Source organism: Brassica rapa, chromosome A06 (genome assembly GCF_000309985.2).
Source record: "Brassica rapa cultivar Chiifu-401-42 chromosome A06, CAAS_Brap_v3.01, whole genome shotgun sequence".
Classification (NCBI taxonomy): domain Eukaryota; kingdom Viridiplantae; phylum Streptophyta; class Magnoliopsida; order Brassicales; family Brassicaceae; genus Brassica; species Brassica rapa.
Window position 1 is genome coordinate 11,026,247 of NC_024800.2, and position 20,554 is coordinate 11,046,800.

General features: G+C 33.0%; 2 protein-coding genes across 7 annotated transcripts; both read left to right on the forward strand.

Annotated features, from left to right (window-relative positions):
• The first annotated feature begins 831 nt into the window (after positions 1-831).
• Positions 832-5,681, forward strand: ARF26 (auxin response factor 22). Its single transcript, XM_033272793.1, is given in 15 exon segments — positions 832-874; positions 962-1,050; positions 1,172-1,267; positions 1,375-1,431; positions 1,527-1,670; positions 1,742-1,826; positions 1,903-1,993; positions 2,062-2,229; positions 2,325-2,438; positions 2,509-2,543; positions 2,546-2,580; positions 2,675-2,813; positions 2,883-3,193; positions 3,417-3,601; positions 3,672-5,681. Coding segments are annotated over 15 exon segments (1,731 nt in total). The 3' UTR covers positions 3,811-5,681.
• Positions 5,682-10,054: 4,373 nt separating this feature from the next.
• LOC103873221 (phosphatidate cytidylyltransferase, mitochondrial) lies at positions 10,055-20,330 on the forward strand. 6 transcript variants are annotated; one of them, XM_033273308.1, is made up of 11 exons: positions 10,055-17,520; positions 18,117-18,394; positions 18,475-18,537; positions 18,620-18,682; positions 18,755-18,823; positions 18,988-19,080; positions 19,161-19,265; positions 19,342-19,419; positions 19,517-19,636; positions 19,737-19,842; positions 19,918-20,330. In XM_033273308.1, the coding sequence occupies exons 2-11, from the start codon at positions 18,284-18,286 to the stop codon at positions 20,106-20,108; spliced, it is 999 nt and encodes a 332-aa protein (XP_033129199.1). In that variant the 5' UTR covers positions 10,055-17,520; positions 18,117-18,283; the 3' UTR covers positions 20,109-20,330. The 6 variants fall into 6 exon arrangements, with proteins under 6 accessions (XP_033129199.1, XP_009149888.1, XP_033129200.1 ...); XM_009151640.3 differs by having other exon boundaries at positions 10,056-17,303; positions 18,270-18,394; XM_033273309.1 differs by having other exon boundaries at positions 10,060-17,520; positions 18,475-18,531.
• The last annotated feature ends 224 nt before the right edge of the window (positions 20,331-20,554 follow it).

The window sequence follows — 20,554 nt, forward strand, 5'->3', positions numbered from 1 at the left end:
ACATCGAAACCGAGGAAGGAGAATCGACTACAAAGGAGAAGAACAGAAAAGCCGATCAAACGAAACCGGGATAACCCCGGTGAGAGCCGCTGTCGACACCAAAGAGGCATGGCGCGGAGACAAAAGCCGGCAAAGCGAAACTGAGGAAGCCACCGAAACCCAGAGACAAAAGCCACCCGTCCACCGCCGGAGGAGAAGGCGAGAATGCCGGAGCCAGAATCCGGCCGGTTGAACCGAAGCCGGAGAACCAAAAGGATGATCTCCCTCACTCTCAAACAATCTCTACCCTCTCTGAAGGATTTTTTATAGATAAAAGAGGAAGAGAAAACTCTCTCTCTAGGAGAGGAGAGAGCGAACGATTACGTCTTTTACTCAATATGGTTCATGTCCTCTATATAACAATATTAAAAAAAAAATATTTTGAAACATAATTTATTGATATTAAAGACTTCTGGTATTTTTAGAAGATATACCTTTGACCAGACACTTTGGTGACTTGTTAAAATATTAGTCAAAACTCATATCCAAGTAAATATTAATGTACTATTTATTAGTCAAAATTCATATCCGAATAAATATTAATGTTGTATTTGAATATTTACACCTATAAATACTGATATATATCAAATTTATGTAAATGTAAAAAGTAAACAAAGATAGTATAAGAAAAAAAACTTGTTCGAACAAAAATAAATAAAGATTAAAAGTTCTCACCAATTCATTGAAAGGTTGTATTTTGTTTAAGATATAATACCATATTAATAAAAAATTATTCATGATTTGGTAATCTTTTGGGAAAGTGGCAATAGATCAGTGTTTTTATAAGAGCTGATGGCGAGTGATCAAATCATGCATGTGCAACCTGAATTTTTAGGTATAAGTGAATAATTCTTGGTTTTGAGTTTGGTTTTTGATTGATGGATTTTTTTTTTCTATAATTACATTTTGCATGTTTGTGTAGCTACTGGTGGAACCAATAACTATTTGTATGATCAATTATGGAAGTTATGTGCTGGTCCTCTGTTTGATCCTCCAAAAATTGGAGAAGAAGTATATTATTTTCCTCAAGGGCATATAGAGCAGGCAATAATGTTTTTTTACAAAGTTACAATATACTTTCACATATGTTTTGATTTTCACAACTTACTAAAATATTTGATGGTATTACCAGCTAGTTACATCTATAAACGACGAACTATGTCAACTAAAACCAGTTTTTAATATTCCTTCAAAAATTCGCTGCAATGTTTTTAGTATCAAGCTTAAGGTATGTTTCACTGATTATTTATGTTTCCTATTTAGTGAATTCACATGAGCTATATCGACTTGATGTAAATGATATCACTTTGGGTTCATTCTTATGTATGGTCTTAGGTAGAGACTACTACAGATGAAATTTATGCAGAAATTTCTTTGTTGCCGGATACATCTGTGAGTTGCAAAACAAGATTTTATTTATTTAATAACATATTTACAGGTCTTCTTAATAACAATTTAATTAATATTATGGATTTTTATTTTTTTAGGAAGTTGAAATCCCAACTTCTAAATGTGAAAACAACATACAAAACATTAAATGTTTTACTAAGGTCTTAAGCGCTTCTGATACCAGTAAAAAAGGTGGTTTTGTGTTAAATAAAAGACATGCCATTGAATGTCTTCCTCCGCTGGTATTAACACCGACTTACATTGACTCAAATTTTAAATTTCTATATAACATTCTGTATCAAATATTTTTTAGGATATGTCTCACCTAACTCCAAGTCAAGAGATAAATGCTACAGATATTCATGGTCATGAATGGAAATTTAAACACGCTTTAAAAGGTAACAAATTTTTATTAATCTCAAAATCTGCAAGTAGTGATTACTGATATTTATTTTCTTACAAAAAATCAACTAGGTACACCAAAAAGACATCTTTTCACATCTGGTTGGAACGAGTTTGCAAAAGCAAAAAAATTGGTTGTTGGGGACTCCTTCATATTCCTTCGGTATATTTTTTTCATTTTACTTCTCATTGTTATTCTTGAATTTGTATTTTAAATAACTTTTATCATAGAGGAGAGAATGGGGAATCACGAGTTGGAATAAAAAAAGCAGCTCATCATCAACAAGAGAACATACCATCATCTATAATTTCAAAGGAGAGTATGCACCATGGTGTAGTTGCTACTGCATTGAATGCTATTAAAAACAAATGCATGTTCGTTGTCTTCTATAAGCCAAGGTAAAGAAAACATTTTGTTATTGAATTGAACATTATGAAAATAGTTTATTCAACAAATTATACACTTTTATTTACTATTGATGCGATGATATCAGGTCGAGCCAATTCGTTGTCAACATCGATAAATTTAGAGATGGAGTGAATAAGAAATTTAGTATAGGCTCCAGATTTTTGATGAAGTTTGAAGGGAAAGATTTTAATGAAATAAGGTAAATCTTGAACATTTATTTTACCTTTTAAAAAATAGTGCTACTTACACAAATGATTTTAATACACTAGATACTATGGAACAATATTAAAAGTGAGAGATTTCTCCCTCATTGGAAGGATTCAGAATGGCGATGTTTAGAAGTAAGATAAGTACTCGTTTTACTTTAACTATATTATTTTTTAGAATATACTTTTTAAAAAGTAATATACAATATCCACTAACTTTATTTTATAGGTACAATGGGATGAAGCTGCAACAATTCCAAGACCTGATAAGGTATCTCCATGGGAGATCGAGCCTTTAACACATTCATCTGACATTCTCAAATCAGGTTTTCTAAAACATAAACGTCAAAGCGAAATACATGAGTTTGGTAAGTCAATGTTGCTCAATAAGTTAAAACTTCTTTGTGAATTATTTATCATTATATTTCTTCTTATAGGTTCAAATATGTGGGTTCCTACATTGACCCAAGGCCAAGAAGTTGGACATTCAAGCATACAATCTTCAATGAGCTACTCATTCGCTACTACCATGTCCAAACCAAACTACAATGAGCAAATGGTTCAAGCAATGAAAGAAACGTCAACCACCACCGCAACTACTAGCTACAGACTGTTTGGAGTTGATCTGAAAGTTCCCGCGAAAACAAAGGATAGCATAGAACCAATAAACTCATATAAAAAATCTAAGATTTCTAAAATCTTTGAAGAAGAAAAGGTTGATCACATCCAAACTAGAAGTCATACTAAGGTATGAAAAATATCACCATCTTCTTTTTTTTTTACTTATTAGTCAAGTTTAAACTATTTATTAGGTACAACTAAAACATGGGTTCATAAAAAAAACATATGTGTGTGTGTGTGGTTGCATCCATAACTTCATTATGATATTAGAACCTAAATAAAATTTGAATATTTTTAATAGATTTAGATGACTATAAAGTTCATATTCTTTTGATATGGTTATTGATCAGGTTCGTATGGAAGGGGCCATGGAAAGAACTGTGGATTTATCTATTTTTGATGGATACAATCAATTGATCGATGAACTAGAAAGACTCTTTGATATCAAAGGCAAGTTGCATATACACAATCAATGGAAAATAGTTTTCATAAATGCTGATGGAGATATAATGCTTCTTGGAGACGACCCGTGGCCGTAAGTGTTTTTCTTTCTATTTTTTTCTTATTACTTTGGAAATTTAATGAGTATATTTATCTTTATGTAGCAAATTTTGCAATACGGCAGAGGAAATATTCATATGTTCAAAAAACGATGCCAAGGTAGGTGATGCAGATAACAAATTCTCCGAAGGTGACCCAATATTAACAACAACAAACTTACCACCAGATGTCAACAACAATTAATCGAAGAGAGCTTTTGGTTTTATAAAGTAAAAGTTACTTATTTTATAATATATTAAAGATAAGACTTGGAAATGTGTGTAACTTAAATCGTAAAAGTATATTATGGAGTGTCTTGCATTTGATGATTGATGTTTTATCTGGCGGTTGAAGTTTTTTAAATGAAACAAAAATCTTTTGTTTTTATTTTAATTTTAATATTTTGTTGACATGTTAAGTATTATGTGTGTTCTCTTACCCAAGTGTGCTTGAAGATATAATTTTACACACAAATTGTTTAAAGAGAGGAAGCTTAAGAAACAGTGGGAAGCCAAATTTTTTTTATTTAGAACAATTTTTAGTACACGGTTTCTTTTCTTTTGATATATCTCACAGTGCACCATGTTTCTGTTAATAAAGAACTTTCTCTCTCCTCGGTAAAAGGCCACTCTTAAGCGGATTATGGTTTGGTCGCCACCGACCAATGGTGTGTCCTCTCGCCACCATTGAGAAATCTCTAAGATGGGTAGGAGGAAGTGCATCATCTCATCTCACCCCCTCTCTTCAAAGTTCTCTCATGTAATGGATGCCCTTTGTGTGTCTTCTCCTCGTGATGGATTGTCAGTTTCAAAATCAGTGCATAGGTCATCAGGCGTGGCAGGATTTGGGCCTCCGATTTCAGTGGAGGTGGGTCCTCCTGTTTCTTCTCCTCCTACAGGAGTATCTTCTCCTTGGGTTTCCCCTTTGGTATCTAAGAAAGTCAGCTGTGATGCTACCATCAGTAACTCTCATGTAGAACCATATACCTCAGCTCCGCCTGGAGTTGCTTCTGCTCAACTTCAGCTCTTACTAGAGTTCCTCCCAATGACTAGCAAATTGGAGTCGATTCTTCTGGTGGTAAACCAACATTTGAGACATCTGCTGCGAAGCCGATAGCTTCTACTGCTCCTAGAATTTTAAAGTATTCAGAAGTAATCATGAATCATTATTATTAGAGGAAATTGGGACCCTGGGGGGGGGGGTGCTTTCGTTCAAATCCCTGACGAAAATTTAGACGAAGCAAGGGAAGAGTTTCGAGATATTTTGTTTGCAAGGTTGCATGGTGAAGCTACGGATATGGGCAGAAATATTGGCACTGTTAATGTCATTTGGAGTCACCCAGGTACGATAATATTTGTCCATCGTCTTCTACTCATAGTTAGTATCCTATTAACTCAAGCTCAGGTGTTAGCGAGAAGTGTTTTGGACCATAGCGGGAATTACGTAGCACCATGGTCCCCTGAATTCTCACCAGAGGCCACAAATAACCTCAATTGTGGTGCCAGTGGAGCTTAGAGGGGTACCTTATATCCTCTTCAATAAGTCTAAATCCACTCGCCATAGAAGCTGGACAACCAGTTTCTCTTGCACCTGAGACTAAAATAAATACATAAACTTTGAGGTTTCTATTATGTGGGTTCGTGTGGATCTCTAATCGATGTTGGGGTCAAAAACGGTCACGACGAAGTTAACGCCCAAATCTCCGCAATATATAAGTATGACTCTCCGCTACACAGCTTTTCGAAATAAAGTTTCATCTTGAACTTCATTTAAATCGAACATAAGCCATAGGAAACATACCTAAACCAAGTACGGATAAGTTCGAGTATGACAATCGGAACACGGACAAACCAAGCTCGGTCATTGCGCAACTACCGCACATGCACGCTGTCCGGTCGCTACGTAGCGAACCAAGCTTGAGCCAAGCTTGGTCGCTACGTAGCGACCGAGCGTCCGTCCCGCTCAGTCGCTACGTAGCGACCTGGCTCAAGCCAAAGCTCGGTCGCTACGTAGCGACCGAGCTCTTCCAAAACTTCGATACGACACCAGTCCATGCATTCTCGTCAAACCTTCGATGCTATCTCCCGAAGACCGTAGCAAACTCGGTTCATGTTTTCTGCTATTCTAAATCATCGATCAAACTTTGCGGATTAAAACCGCGGAAAGTTCGTTCTTTATCAAAAGAAGTCGCAGTAAACGCTTCGAGACGGAAGACGGCCCAAAGGGACCTAAAACACGACTCGAGGCCCACTCTAAGATTTCTTAACCAAAAGTCCGTAAACCGTAGCACGGTTTACGCTTGGCATGCAAGGAAGGATAAATGTCAAGTTTCCGTGGATAAATACGAAATTTTGAGGATAATTATGAAGATCGGAAAAAATGGAATATCTCCATTTTATGCTATGACGGCTTAAGGGCAGAAGAGTAAAAGCGTAAACCGACCTCGGAGCGAGTATATAAGGAGTCCTAGGCGAGAGGCATGGAAGACAACTTTTTTCAGAGCAAACTTAGCACTTAGAGCAATTTAGGCAATTTTCCGTTTTTGTTATTTCGAGCTGCGACTCAATTAGGTTTAGCCGTCTTAGGGTTGCTAGAACTAGGAATCTCGCCGACAGCTCTCGAGCCCAGGCTTATACCTTGTTGTAAACGCTCATACGCAAATTCAGAATAAGATCTACTTTGCTCTCTTTTCGATTTCTTATACTTTGTCGTTGTTATTCTCGTGTTCTAATTGCTTGACGTGTGGTATTAGCATATATCCGGGACCTCTGGAAAATTAGAGTTTTCCTAGTTTCCTTATTTAAACAGAAATCGAAAGTGCGAATTTCAGTTCCCACAATCGAGCTACCACGTCTTTGGTTTTTCAAATGGATGAAAGGTAGGATATCTCTGTTTCCCATCCATGGCTCCCGAGGAAATATGATTATTGTAGTAAATTGGGAAATGTGTCTAGGAGATGCTCTCCTAAACCTCTCGACAGACTAGGATTTCAAGGATGTCTAAAAGCAGAGATAAAAGTTTCAAGAGGCAGTCGAGGTCAGAAAGGTTTGCAAGGAAGTCAACATATGAAAAAGACACTAGTGCATCCTGAAGTGGCAATTGAGAAATCTTAGATGATGCTGGAATGGAAATAAATAAAGATCTAGAAGAACCACGTTGTGAAGCTGCTATTTATAGTGATAAAATCGTGGAGGGTGGTTATATTTCTTCTACTTCAGAAGGTATTGGAGTCAAAATCGGTCATTTCGAGATCAGAGGCCAAGATTACGATAGATCAACAAAGGAAAATCCACTAAGTTCTAAGGGCCGTAAATGATGAGATAACTAATCCAAATATGCCGTGCCAACTCAGAAAGAAATAGAATAAGCTCCGTACACCTCTTTTCGAAATAGGAAGAAAGCAATTCCTATCTGAACAACGGTTATTGATATCCCTCAAATTACCCTATAAGTGGTTTACTCTCTCAAATAAGAGGTTCAATTGTAATACTTAGGGATCAAATTCACAGGGAGCTAAGGTACACAATAGATCTATCTAGTTATGTAGTTAAGCTAGGCAAGTAGGTTTTAAAGCAGTAAATAGCAGGGATGAACAAGTAATTGTTCGATTGATTGATTTGGGGTTTTAAGACAGATATGGGAAACATTAGACTTAAGGGTTTCTATTCAAACAATCAGGATTATAGAGATATAGATTACTAAGCATATATGGATATTCTAGAACACAAACAATAAGAATAGTCGATCAACTTTCGTATATTTAGATTATCTATCGCCAGATCTAGGACTTTAGTTTTCGCTTGTTGGTCCTGAGAAAGTGTAGATCGATTCCAAAAAGGGGTGTCGATCGATACACCTTTCAGCCCATCGATCGATGCAACTAGTGAGTTGTTGATCGATGAACCTTCAAGGGAGTGTTATCGCACGTGTTTGACGTGTTCTCTAGGTTTAACTAAATCAACTTCCGCTTGTTTCTAGTAATCCTAGCACAATCTAAACTAATCAGACAGAGAACCAAACTTCCGCTTGTGCCCTACTATCTAAAGGCAAGGTCCTAGTTAGCTACTCTATAATACATGCATTAAAAACAATTTAGTTGATTAATATTCCTGACACTTAGCAGTTCTATATTTTGGGCTAATCCCTCATGAATATCTGAACCCTAAATCTAACAAGAAGAACTACTCAGACATAGCTAACTAATTCATAACAAAGAGATATGAAAACTGCATAAAATATAATATTGTAGAAAAACTGGAGTTCCAATCACAAATCTCCAAAAAAGTTTTTGGATCTTCTCTCCAAACCTAAAACTCTAAGTATTCTGATGTATGAAAGTAAGAAAGCGTGTGTTGCCTAGAAAAATTGCAGAGCACATAAATCTTATATATTAAAACAGAAGTCACAACATTGATTCATGTGTGATTTTTTTTTAAAAATGAACCTAATGGACATATTCTTAGAAAGTCATGTTACATTTAATATCTAATCTTATCATTTAAATTTTGGGCCTACCATATATTTTTATTGGGCTATCAATAATTGAATTTAAACAATAGATTATCCATTTGATTTATAGATAGTATAAATTAAATAGATATAATTTAATATTTTAATACTATACCTCTATATGCTAAATATTTATATATTTGTCGATGTTAACTTTTAAAATTATAAAGATTTTTTTTAAATAACAAAAATCATATTATCTAGCAATGATTAATCTTTACTACCTTAAACCAATAAAAAAATTTTAAATTATATTGTTTATTTTAAAACAATTAAACAATGTTTGTCCGTAAATGATTTTGTAATATTAACACATAACAAAAATATATATATTTTATTTGGTAAATACTTTTTTAAATAATACGAGAAAAAGAAAAAAAAACAACAATGGTTAAAAATGAAATGAGTGAAGAAATTTTAGATTTCCATATATAGTAATTAGTTTCCTAACTAAAACAAGATTTCAATATCTAATATATTAAAACAGAAGTCACAACCTTGATTCATGTGTGATTTTTTAAAAAATAGACCTAATGGAAATATTCCAAGAAAGTCATGTTACATTTAATATTTAATCTTATCATTTAAATTTTGGGCCTACCATAAATTTTTATTGGGATATCAATAATTGAATTTAAACAATAGAGGATCCATTGAATTTATAGATAGTATAAATTAAATAGATATAATTAAATGTTATAATACTATACCTCTATATGTTAAATATTTAAATATTTGTCGATGTTAATTTTTAAAACTATAAAAAAAAATTTAAATAACAAAAATCATATTATCTAACAATGATTAATCTTTACTACCTTAAACCAATGAAAACAAATTTTAAACTATATAGTTTATTTTAAAAATTAAACAAAAACTAAATGTTTAATTATTAACTCGATAATATAAATCTATAAAGCAAAAAGTTTAACTTTTACAAAACTTTCTAAATTTGTGAAATGTTACAATATCTTTGAATATGACAAGAAAACAATATTTTACTAATATTTATATATATAGTTACGATTTTAATAATGAAATAAAATCTGAAAATATATATATATATATAGAAAAAGATATAAATACATGTGAAAGTTTGAAACAATCTATTCAATGAAAAAATTATACAGTAAACTTATTATGTTTTAAAATACCAATTTAGAATTGAAAACAAAATATTTATATAAAAACAAATAAAAACAAAAACTCGTGCGGTTGCGCGGGTCGAGATCTAGTATTAGGTTAAAACTTGTCAAGGGTAATTTGGTAATTCTTGTGGGACTTGGGCTTAAAGTCGACTGAAACCGTTTTGGCCTCTGCGCGCTTCGCCGTCCATCGACAACACTGAGTGTGTGTCTATCAATTATTTCATTCGCCCATCGATCGATAGTCATGGTCGATGGTCAACTACGGATATTTATCATTTTATCTCCAAAATGCATCAAAATCACTACTTTCCTCCAAATCACCCAAAAACCTGTAAACATACTAAAAAAACTCCAAAACAACTATAAAGTATTTAAAAACACCTATATACCATGGCTAAAAATGAGTAAAATTCATGGTAAATCAGTTATCTGAAAAAAACATTCTTTCAAAAAACTAAGCGAAAACAATCAACAGAAATGAATGATTTGAGACAAGCAAAGGGAAAGGTTTCATCATCATTCTCTCTCCTCACACCTCATTCTTTCATAGCCTTTGAGGTTTCTCCCTCTCTTCATCTCCACCTCTTCATCTCCTAGTGGCCCCACCTCAAGCCTCTTCGCCCTCTCTCTCTCTCTCTCTCTCTCTCTCTCTCTCTCTCTCTCTCTCTCTCTCTCTCTCTCTCTCTCTCTCTCTCTCTCTCTCTCAGGAGTGATTTGTACTCTCTCAAATAAGAGAATTAGTTGTAATACTTAAGGATCAAATCCAAATATATTCTAGGATTACAAAATAGAATTGTAGTTTTCGAAATAAAGCTACACGATTATTATTAAAGCGGTAAATCAGTTGAACAAAGTAGTTGTTCGATTGAATGATTTTAGGTTGTAAACTGTTTGGGAAAAAGCTAGATTCGGGATAATTCTCAGGTGTGGCAAGTATGCAACTTAATTAAATTAATTAGGAATTATAAATTATATGTTCTCGAATTCAAACTTAAGTATAATCTATCAACCTATGTTTTTTTAGATTATCTAATGTCTAGATCTAAGATCTAAGTTGTCGCTTGTTGATCTTGAGAAAGTGTTGATCGACGATCCTATATGAATGTCGATCGATACACCTTTCAGCCCGTTGATCGATACAACTATGGAGTCGTCGATCGACGTTCCTTCTAGCTAGCATGCTTTGCAAACAGGTTTGGATAGGTTCTCTAATCTTCTGGACCAACTTTCATGTGTATCCAGTTGATTAGGTAATACTAGTTAGTTTCAGGCAATTAACCAAGCTAATATCAACGTCAGGTTGGGGTACGGTTGAGAAGCCTTAGGCTTTGATCTGATGGGACGTGCTAGTGGGCGAACTGGCCTAGTGGACGGTTGGCCCATTGGTCATATTCTTGTTTGATTGTTGGCCGGTGGTTCGACCTATTCCTAAAATGGTTCGAGGGTGTTACAGAGGTGGTATTGCGCTAGTTAAACCTAAGATCTAAGTTTAAAGTGATCAATCCTAGACTTAGCATTAAGAGCAACTAGATGAAAAACTATTAAAATATCCTAACAACAATTCATATTAGCAATACGTAAATCACCCTTTGAAGAACCCTAATCTAACAATAAGACTACTCAGACATATTCATAAGAAACATGGTCATGATGGTCTGAATAAAACTTAAATGAAATGAATATGAAAAGTAACAAGACAAAGCAAAGCAACAATGGAGTTCAAGATCTTCTCTGTTATGAAGTTCAGATCTCTCTCTCCTCTCCTAAACTCTCTAAGCTATCAAGTATATCTTCTCTTCAAATGTGTGACAATGGTGGAAGAAGTCTCAAGAAGTTCTTCCTCTAAAATGATACAAAAACCCTAATAAATAGCATAATATGCGCCAGGGACTTATGGTGCAATAACTTGGAGTTTTAGGTAAAACTTGTGATTTCCTTTATTGTTGATTCTCGCGGATGGCTCACCGTCGATCGACATCGATAGTGCTCTGTCGATCGATTGTGGAAGTTATCCGTCGATCAATGTTTATCCTCAATTATCGATGGTTGAAGAAGTCTCTAGAAGTTCTTCCTCTAAAATGATACAAAACCCTAATAAATAGCCTAATATGTGGCCAGGGACTTATGGTGCAATAACTTGGAGGTTTAGGTAAAACTTGTGATTTCCTTTAATGTTGATTCTCGCGTATGGCTCACCGTCGATCGACATCGATAGTGCTTTGTCGATCGATTGTGGAAGTTATCTGTCGATCAATGTTTATCCTCAATTATCGATCCGACTTAGTGATTTCAGCGTAGTTCTCAAAAATGGTTCCAAAATACTCCAAAATCACAATTTTCCTCAAATAAGTACCTAAACCTGTAAAAGCTCTGAAAAGACTCCAAATGCATATAAAAGACTTTGAAAACATATATAAATCATGGTCAAAAGTGGATAAAATCCATGATGTATCAATCTCTCGGTCTTTATCACCATAAAGCCATCTCCTTCTCTTCATCACCATGAAGCTCTTTATCAAACTTCATCGCACCTCTTCATCGCTATGAAGCCCTCTCCCACTCTTTATCGCCATGGAACTCTCTCGCGGACTTCATCGCGACCTCTTCATTGCCGGTCCTCATCGCCCGCACCTTCTACTCATCTTGTTTTCATTTTTATTTTGCCCGGGAGAAGTCATAAAAACAAAATATAGTAAGAAAACAGTCTAAAACATGATGCAGCCCATTTATGACGCAAAGCATAAAGCACCCCAATCTTAGTGACTGTTTACTTGGGGAAAAATAAGGAAGAAAATAGGATAATGGGAGATTTCAGGTAAAGAGAAAAACTCAAATCTGAATGGATAAGAAAAGATCAGATGGAAGAAGAAGATATGAATCTACGGAGGAAAGGGCAACATGACCAACTTTGTAAGACTATATAAACAGTATCTCGGACATTCAAGAGGAAGAGTAAAAAGGGCGGAGTATAATGCTTACTCTTTTCTAATTGTAGGCAGACTTTTGAACTCTGCATAGCCACCATTGATAATGTTGTGTGGGACTCTAGATGTTATAAAATTGCATGTAGTGATTGCCAAACTAAAGTGAACAGAGGGATGACCTCATTGATGTGTCCAAAATGTGATAATGTGAATGCAACTGAAGTTGCGAGGTTAGCTTTCCTAATCCTCATATATCTTCATTGTTTATCCTTTATTCTAAGTTGTCTGTTCTTCAATAAATAAACGTAAATCTAACTATATACATTAAACAAGCGATTACTGTGTAAATTAAAATTGATAGAAATCAAATGACTGACCGCTCAAATTACTATATTCATTTATTCTTACAACTTTTTTAAAATTTTTGAATATGACAAAACCATAATAGTTATGAGAATATTTTTACACTCTTTCTTAAGAAAATAACTACATAAAAATAAATTAAATAATGATATTCAAAACATCAATTATGAAATGTGAAATGTTAATTACAACCGAAAACATATTAATTATATGTTGAATTTTTAGAATCAAGTTTTGAAGTTGACCTAGATCACGGGTTTTACCTGTTTTTATTTAGTTTTACCAATTTTTCTTAGATCCAGGTTTTAAACTGGATCAGACTCAGCTTCTTCAAAGGTTTATGGTTGGTCCGGTCCGGTCCAGTTTTCAAAGTACTCGTTTAAGTACAATATTTCATTTCAATTTTTTTTCTGAAATGTTTATCCCAGTGAAAAAAATAATAAAATAATCATTTATGAACGGTTTTGAGTTTTAGGTTTTAACCATAGGGGCCCGTGTGGTCCACGTGATGGATAACATAGGCATGGAAATGGTTAGAGATGTAAACTGGGTTAGCCCACGTCCATTAGCCCATATCCATTTATCCATTTATTTTTTGTGGACAAAGAATGACCATGTCCATTAGAAACCATGTCCATTAAGGACAAGACCCATTAACACCCATGTTTACATGGGCTGCAATGGAGTCCATAATAGATCATATAAGAAAAAAAAATTAAACCTATAAGCCTACAAATTTTACAGATTTGGCAGAAAACTCGGTTTTGCGTTTTCAGTAGAAAAATCGATTTTGCGGTTTTGCCAAAAAAACTCGTTTTTGACGGACAAACTCGATTTTTCGGTTTTGGCGGAAAAACTCGATTTTCTAATCTTGCAAGGAAAACACGATTTTCTGGTTTTGGCAGAGACTGAACGGGGAGACGAACGAAGAGACTTTCTCCGATGAAACTCAGTTACAATCGCCAAAGAAGTCGCATAAACTCTCTTTCACGATGAAATGAAATTTTTCAATTTTCCCCTAAATTTTAGAAACCCTAAAAAAAAATTTAATTGGGCCGCTCATGTCCATATTAACCAAATCCACAAACACCCATAGATTAATTGGTTTTCCAATTTTGACAATGTAAAGCCCATCTGGAAATATGGGTATAACTAATGGAACCCCAAATATATTTGGACATGGACGTCCATTGGACAGTCCACCCATTTTACAGCTCTAGAAATGGTGAGTCGTTCAGGGGTGGTTGATGATGCTCGTAATCTGTCGTTGCTCCCACAAACTAGTACCTAAGGGAAAATTATAATCCCGAGAAAAATAGCTAAATTTTTAAAAGAAAAAAAAAGAAGAAATTGTCATCTATTTAAGGTGATAATAAATATGTGAATAAAAAACTAACCTTACGATAAAAGGCCAATATAATCAACTATCAGCCAGGCCACGTGGTCTTAAAAATTAACGAATAGACAGGCTAGGAATGGACATTTGGGTCATCGGATTGGGTTCGGGTCGGGTCATTGCGGATCCGGATCCTTCAGGTGTACGAGTTTAAGACCCGATAGGGTAATTTGAAATTCTCGGTTTGGGGTTTGGGTTTTCTCGGATCCGGGTCGGATCAGGTCTTAGATAGTTGGACCCAATAGGGTAATTAGAGTTTGTCGATTCGGATTCGGTTCGGTTATGAATCGGGTTCGGTTCGGGTCATGTCGGGTCCAACACACAAAAAAATACATAAAACACATTGAAAATACCTGAAAATATTTAAATACTCGAAAAATATGATAAATTTTATCTAAAATCTGATCAAAGAACATGAAAAATATCCTAAATTTTATCTAATTTTCCAAATTATATTTTTGAAAATCTAAATTTTTATTCGAAACCCAAAACCATACCCAAAAACTAAAATTTGAAACTTAAAAAAATACCCATAATACCAAAAATAAACTGAAACACCCATATATACCTAATACATACTAGAAGTTTCGGGTTTTCGGGTATCCCACTCGGGTCTCAGGTTCGGGCTGGGTCGGGTCCAAGACCCGCTGGTCCTTCACAACAAGACCCAATAGGGTAAAAAGATCGGATCGGTTTCGGATCGGATCGGGTCCTCGGATCCGGGTAAAATTCTCAGGCCTAAGACAGGCTCCATGATGCCACGTCATGTCATACGTCAAAAATGAAAAATTTATGGCTTCTTCATGTGGGTTCATTTTTAGATAAATTATAGAAATAAATTACTTTCTTATTGAAAACTAAAGCTTTTGTTTAGACCATCTCCAATGGTTTACTCTATTTTATAGTAGTTTTCAATCCAAAATAATGTAACTCTAAAATATAGTAGAGTTTCTCTCTAATGGTTTATTATATATTTAACTCAAAAAAGGATTAATATTAAATATATTCTTTATTTTATTTTATGACTAATACCTTTTACTTACAAAATTTACAAATTTATCCCATATAATTTGTTTTTCATAAGTTTTTAATAAATTATATATTTATATCAAACATTTATTATATTAAAAATTATATTACATTACAAAAACATAATACATTTAGCTTAAACATCACCATTAATATATCTTTTCCACAAATGATCAATTAACAAATTCCGAGTGCGTAATGAGCTTCCTTATCTTTAATTTTTCTAAATCAAGCAAGAAACTATCCAAACGGAATATTATCATTTATATAATATTTTAACAATTTTGGTAGATCTAGAAGAAATTTACCAGAATATAAAGTCATTATTATCTATAATTTTAATTTTATGTTATGTTGCTTATTTTTAGTTATAGTACTTGTTTTTTTGGCTACTTATAAAATTATTTTTAGTTTTAGTGCTTGTTTTTTGGCTAATAAAATAAGTTTCAAACATCTGTATATATTGTGTTGAACATAATGTGTTGTTTGCATAATTAAATTACACTAATAATTTCAAAATAAAAAGATTAAAGAATAAAAGGACTAAAGTATAAATAAAAAAGTTTCACTCTATAATATAATAAAAATATATTTACTCCAAATATAGAGTAATAAATAGAGTAACACTATTTTAGAGCAAAATATAGAGTGGAGTTTAAGAAGATTTTACTCTATAATAGAGTTTAGTGTAGAAAATAGAGTGGGATTGGAGATACCCTTAAAAGGGGTTATTGGTAAGTGAATTTTCATGAACTTTGAAAATTTTGAGATCTCATTGTTATTGGTTCTTGGATTTCAAATGTCTTAGTAGAATCCATTATTATTGGTTTACGAATTTTCAAAATCCATTTAAATCCCTTGTTATTCAATTTCTTTAGTTATTATTGATTCTCTAATTCTAACTAAATTTAGTGATATTGAGAGATGAATTATATTCATTTTTAGTCATAAGACTCAACTTTCAAAATATCATATGTATGCATGTGATTTTAAATCCATGTGATAAAAAAACTAGAAAACAAAATAATTATTCTTACCAAACACCTTAAATCCAATTTATATGTCCAAAACTATAATTCATTATATTAATATACTTTTAAGTTTTTAATATATAATTTTTTTATAATTATTATCATTTTTATTAATAATTACATTTGTAAATATTAAAAAATTAATATAAAATGTTTTAAAATAGTTTTGAAAAGCTTTTTCGAATTTCAAAAAGAAAATTTGAAAAATAATATTTTGAATTTTTTTATAAAAACTATAAAAGTTTGAATTTGAAAACATATAATCCAGAATTATAAAAAAGAAACTTTTTATTTTTATTATTTTTAGTACATATATATCTAGTGAGAAAGGGATAAAATAGTCTTTTACTCTTTTAATGAAACTTCTTTTGGTCATTTTTCTCTTTGAGTGTTTTTTTTTTGTGACAAAAGCTTAAAAATTTCTATTTCAGAAAATTTTCCAATTTGGTATGTATCCTTATTATTTTCTTTTTAATTTTAAAGAAAAAAATAAATAATCATGCTATATGATTTAGAAAATAAATAAATTATATATTTACTTTACAGAAAGAATGGTAGAAAATAGGTAATACAATTTCATGAAAATTTATATCAATCTAAAAAAATTATGATCAAATTTTATAAGTCAATGTATATTATATATATTTTCACAATCCACATAACTTTTGAAAATCTATCAACTCTTAAAATTCATAAACTCTACGCAAGTTCATGTTTACACTAACCAATTTTACCATCAGTAAAAGATATTTATAACCATATGATTAATTTTGACAAAAAAAACCTTAAAGTTAACTAACCTAAAATTAAAACCTCAACTCCAAACCGTAAACCATCAACTCTAAACCCTAAATCCTAAACCATCAACTCTAAACCCTAAACCATCAACTCTAAACCCTAAACCTTGAAACATCAATACTAAACCCTAAACCTTAAAACATCAACTTTAAATCTTAAATCTTAAATCCTAAATCTTGAACTTTAAACTATAAAACATCAACTCTAAACCTTAAACCTTTAATTCTGAAAGTGGTAAACACGAAATTCCTTCCAAATTCATCTCCTACTAATCTTGTAAAGTTTAATTAATTTGAGTTGTCAAAAGAATTTATAAACATTTTTTATTAAAAAAACGATCTTTTGGGCCCAAACTAAAGAAGAAGAAAAAAAGCTGCACTTGGGGGCAAAGAAAGCTTTTTGTGTTGGGTTTAAGAAAGCTTCGAGCTTTGGACTGGACGGAGTTAGTTAGTTAGTTGTTCGTCTTCGCTCTACGCCGCCTTCAGTCGCACGTAGGCAGGTATAGTTTCTTCACCTGTCGTCTCTCAGATCATCAATGGGTTTTGCGTTCTTCTCCCTCTTGTTTGATCTCCATCTCTATTTCCAAGGGTTTTGATCTCAGAGCACAATTGATTGATAAACCTCCTTTAGTTTCGTATGCCACATTTGCTTAGTTGAAATCCTGATCTCGAAATGACTGGAACCACTTGTGAAAATAGCTTAATTTGTTTTTTCACATCTTACTTTTTTTTTTTTTTTGTCTGAGCCAAACTAGTTCATCGAATAGGGCAGTATTCAAAAAAAGTCTTTACTCTTGATGATTTAAATGGTGTTTAGTTTACTGTTTGTTGTTGACCATCACTGGTGAAATCAAACAGGAATTAGTTTATAAAAACTTGAAATAATTTATAAAAACTATAAAAGTTTGAATTTGAAAATACATAATCCAAAATTATAAAAAGAAACTTTTTATTTTTATTATTTTTATTACATATATATCTATAGAAAAAGGGATAAAATAGTCTTTTGCTCTTTTAATGAAACTTTTTTTGGTCATTTTTCTCTTTGAGTGTTCTTTTTGTGACAAAAGCTTAAAAAATTGCTATTTCAGAAAATTATCTAATTTTGTATGTATCATTATTATTTTCTTTTTAATTTTAAAGAAAAAAATAAATAATCATGCTATATGATTTAGAAAATAAATAAATTATATATTTACTTTACAGAAAGAATGATAGAAAATAGGTAATACAAATTCATAAAAATTTATATCAATCTAAAGAAGTTATGATCAAATTTTATAAGTCAATATATATAAATTTTCACAATCCACATCTTATTTTTTTTTTTATTATTATTATTTTTTTGTCTGAACCAAACTAGTTCATCGAATAGGACAGTATTCAAAAAAAGTCTTTACTCTTGATGATTTAAATGGTGTTTAGTTTACTGTTTGTTGTTGACCATCTCTGGTGAAATCAAACAGGAATTAGTTTGGAAATGGAAACTAGTCGAAGAGATGATGAGCTTGCTAGCTTCTTAACTGTTCTTCCCCCTGTGGATTTCTGCTGTGTTTATGGTTCAACGCTCCACCCAAATAACCAAGATAAGGTATTTATTTACTACATATCTTGGAACTCTGTGTGATGAGAGAGCATTTCCTGTTTTTGATTGACCCATCAAAAATGCAGTCTAAGATGGTGGACTACATCCTTGGAGTTTCTGATCCCATGCAATGGCACTCTCAGGTGAGTGTGAGTCTCTCAACTCAAGAAACCCACAAACTTTCAATTAGATTTTATAGGCTCGCGGATTTTAACTATTGTGTGAATCAAGAATCTGAAAATGAATTCAGATCACTATGCTTCATGGATGGTTCACCTTGGTGGAGCTAGGCTGGTATGTTTTGTCTCCATACTCACCTTCTCTACCGTTGCTTAAGTAAACAATGAACACACCCTCCTTTCACAGATTACGGAAGTTGCAGATAAAGTAGGTGTTGGAGTTCACTTCAACCCATTTGTCAATTGGAACGACAGGGTAATAACTTCCAGAGAAACAGTAGCATTCTTTATAACCTAATGGAACAATCTAGTTTTGTTAATCCAAGCTTGTGTATTTCATATGTTTTCTTTCTGCTCAATTTCATCATATTGTTTGTATGTAATTTGAAGCCATTTTTTTCTTGCATGATTTACTTGCAGAAGCTCAAGTATGGGGTTGTTCGGATGAATGACCTAGTACAGGACATACTGGACTGGAACAGATTCTACTTGAGTGGCCGTTTACAAAAACCGGTATGTCATTTGCTTGGTCTTCTCACTGTTAACCGTCCAAGGATTGTGAGATGTAATAGGGAAGTTCCTCGTGGTTGCAGGTTCATTTGCTTGTTGATAATCTGGACATAGAAGACGTGAACTCTGTTAATAAGAGAGCCGCAGTATCTGCAGCCCTTCTTCTCTTGCCTTCAAAATTCACCGAGGTTAGAGTTTTTGTTCAGTGCTCAAATCAAGTTTTATGAGACGGTACACTAAATAACTAACAGAACTCTTATGCAGGAAGATCTATACGCCAAAATATGCAGCCTTTCTTACATGGGAGACTTGCGAATGCTTTTTGCAGAGGACACTAATAAGGTGAGAGAACCTAGTCCTGTTCTTGAGTACATCACATTGTGAATATTGTTTGGATGAAAAGCTTTCTGATCCATAAGTTCAATCCCTTGCCTTTTAGGTGAACAAAATTGTGAAGGGGCAGTTTGATCTTTTCCAGTCAATGTATAAGCCTTTTCTTGAAGACTGCGAGACCAAACACTTGCTGAGATTCTCATCTGCTGAAACTAATTTAGTGCAGGTACACACGGTTCATAGCTATATATATATATGGACTATGGTTGGCTCAATCATGAGATTATTTGAGTCATTGTATATTGATCCTTAGCAACTTGTGACAGGACTCTAGCCTTTCAGCATCACGCTCTCTGGTCTCTTCTCTCCCTGCATCAGTAAGAAGCCAAATGGGGAAGTTACTTGGAGAAAAGAAAATCATGAGTGAGACCGGTATCAACTCTGATCTCTTCTCTAGTTATATGAAAGGAAATGGAGAGATAATAATTTATGGTTGAATTGGTATAGGTAGAGTTTCAGGGGAAGTTTGTATAGCTTCAAGAGAAGAAGCAGCGAATTGTATGGAGAAGGTAATGAAGCGAAGGGTAATGGTATCGAGTGCAAGACAGGCTGTCTCTGGTTTCTTGGCTGCTGGAGCTATCAATGCAACAATGTATCTTTCCCAGAAAATGCGCAAAGCTTGGAATTCTCGGTCATGAAAGGGTTTTTTTAGATGAACTGAAAGTTGAAGAAAGTAGATCTTTGCCACCATTAGTTGATCATTCTTTCTTCTTTTTTTTTGGTTTTTTAAGAAAGGAAAAAAGTTTCCTAGCTACATGAAGTTACTATAATATGGTGGAAACCATCCGATGTAACAACTACACGAAGTTTATGTTAATATATGTCACATGTGCGAAGTAAATAATAATATGGTGACAACATCACAATCGGATTTAATTGATTTTAAGCTAAGTTAATGGAGTTAATCCGTAATTTATTAAACTTAATAAATCATTAAATTTAATAAACTTAATCATTTGTTAATAAACTTAATTGATTTTTTTTAATAAACTTAATAATTTATTAAATGTACTTAATAAACTTAATAACTTTATTAAACTTATTAAAATTAATAAATTTATTAAACTTAATAAACTTAATCATT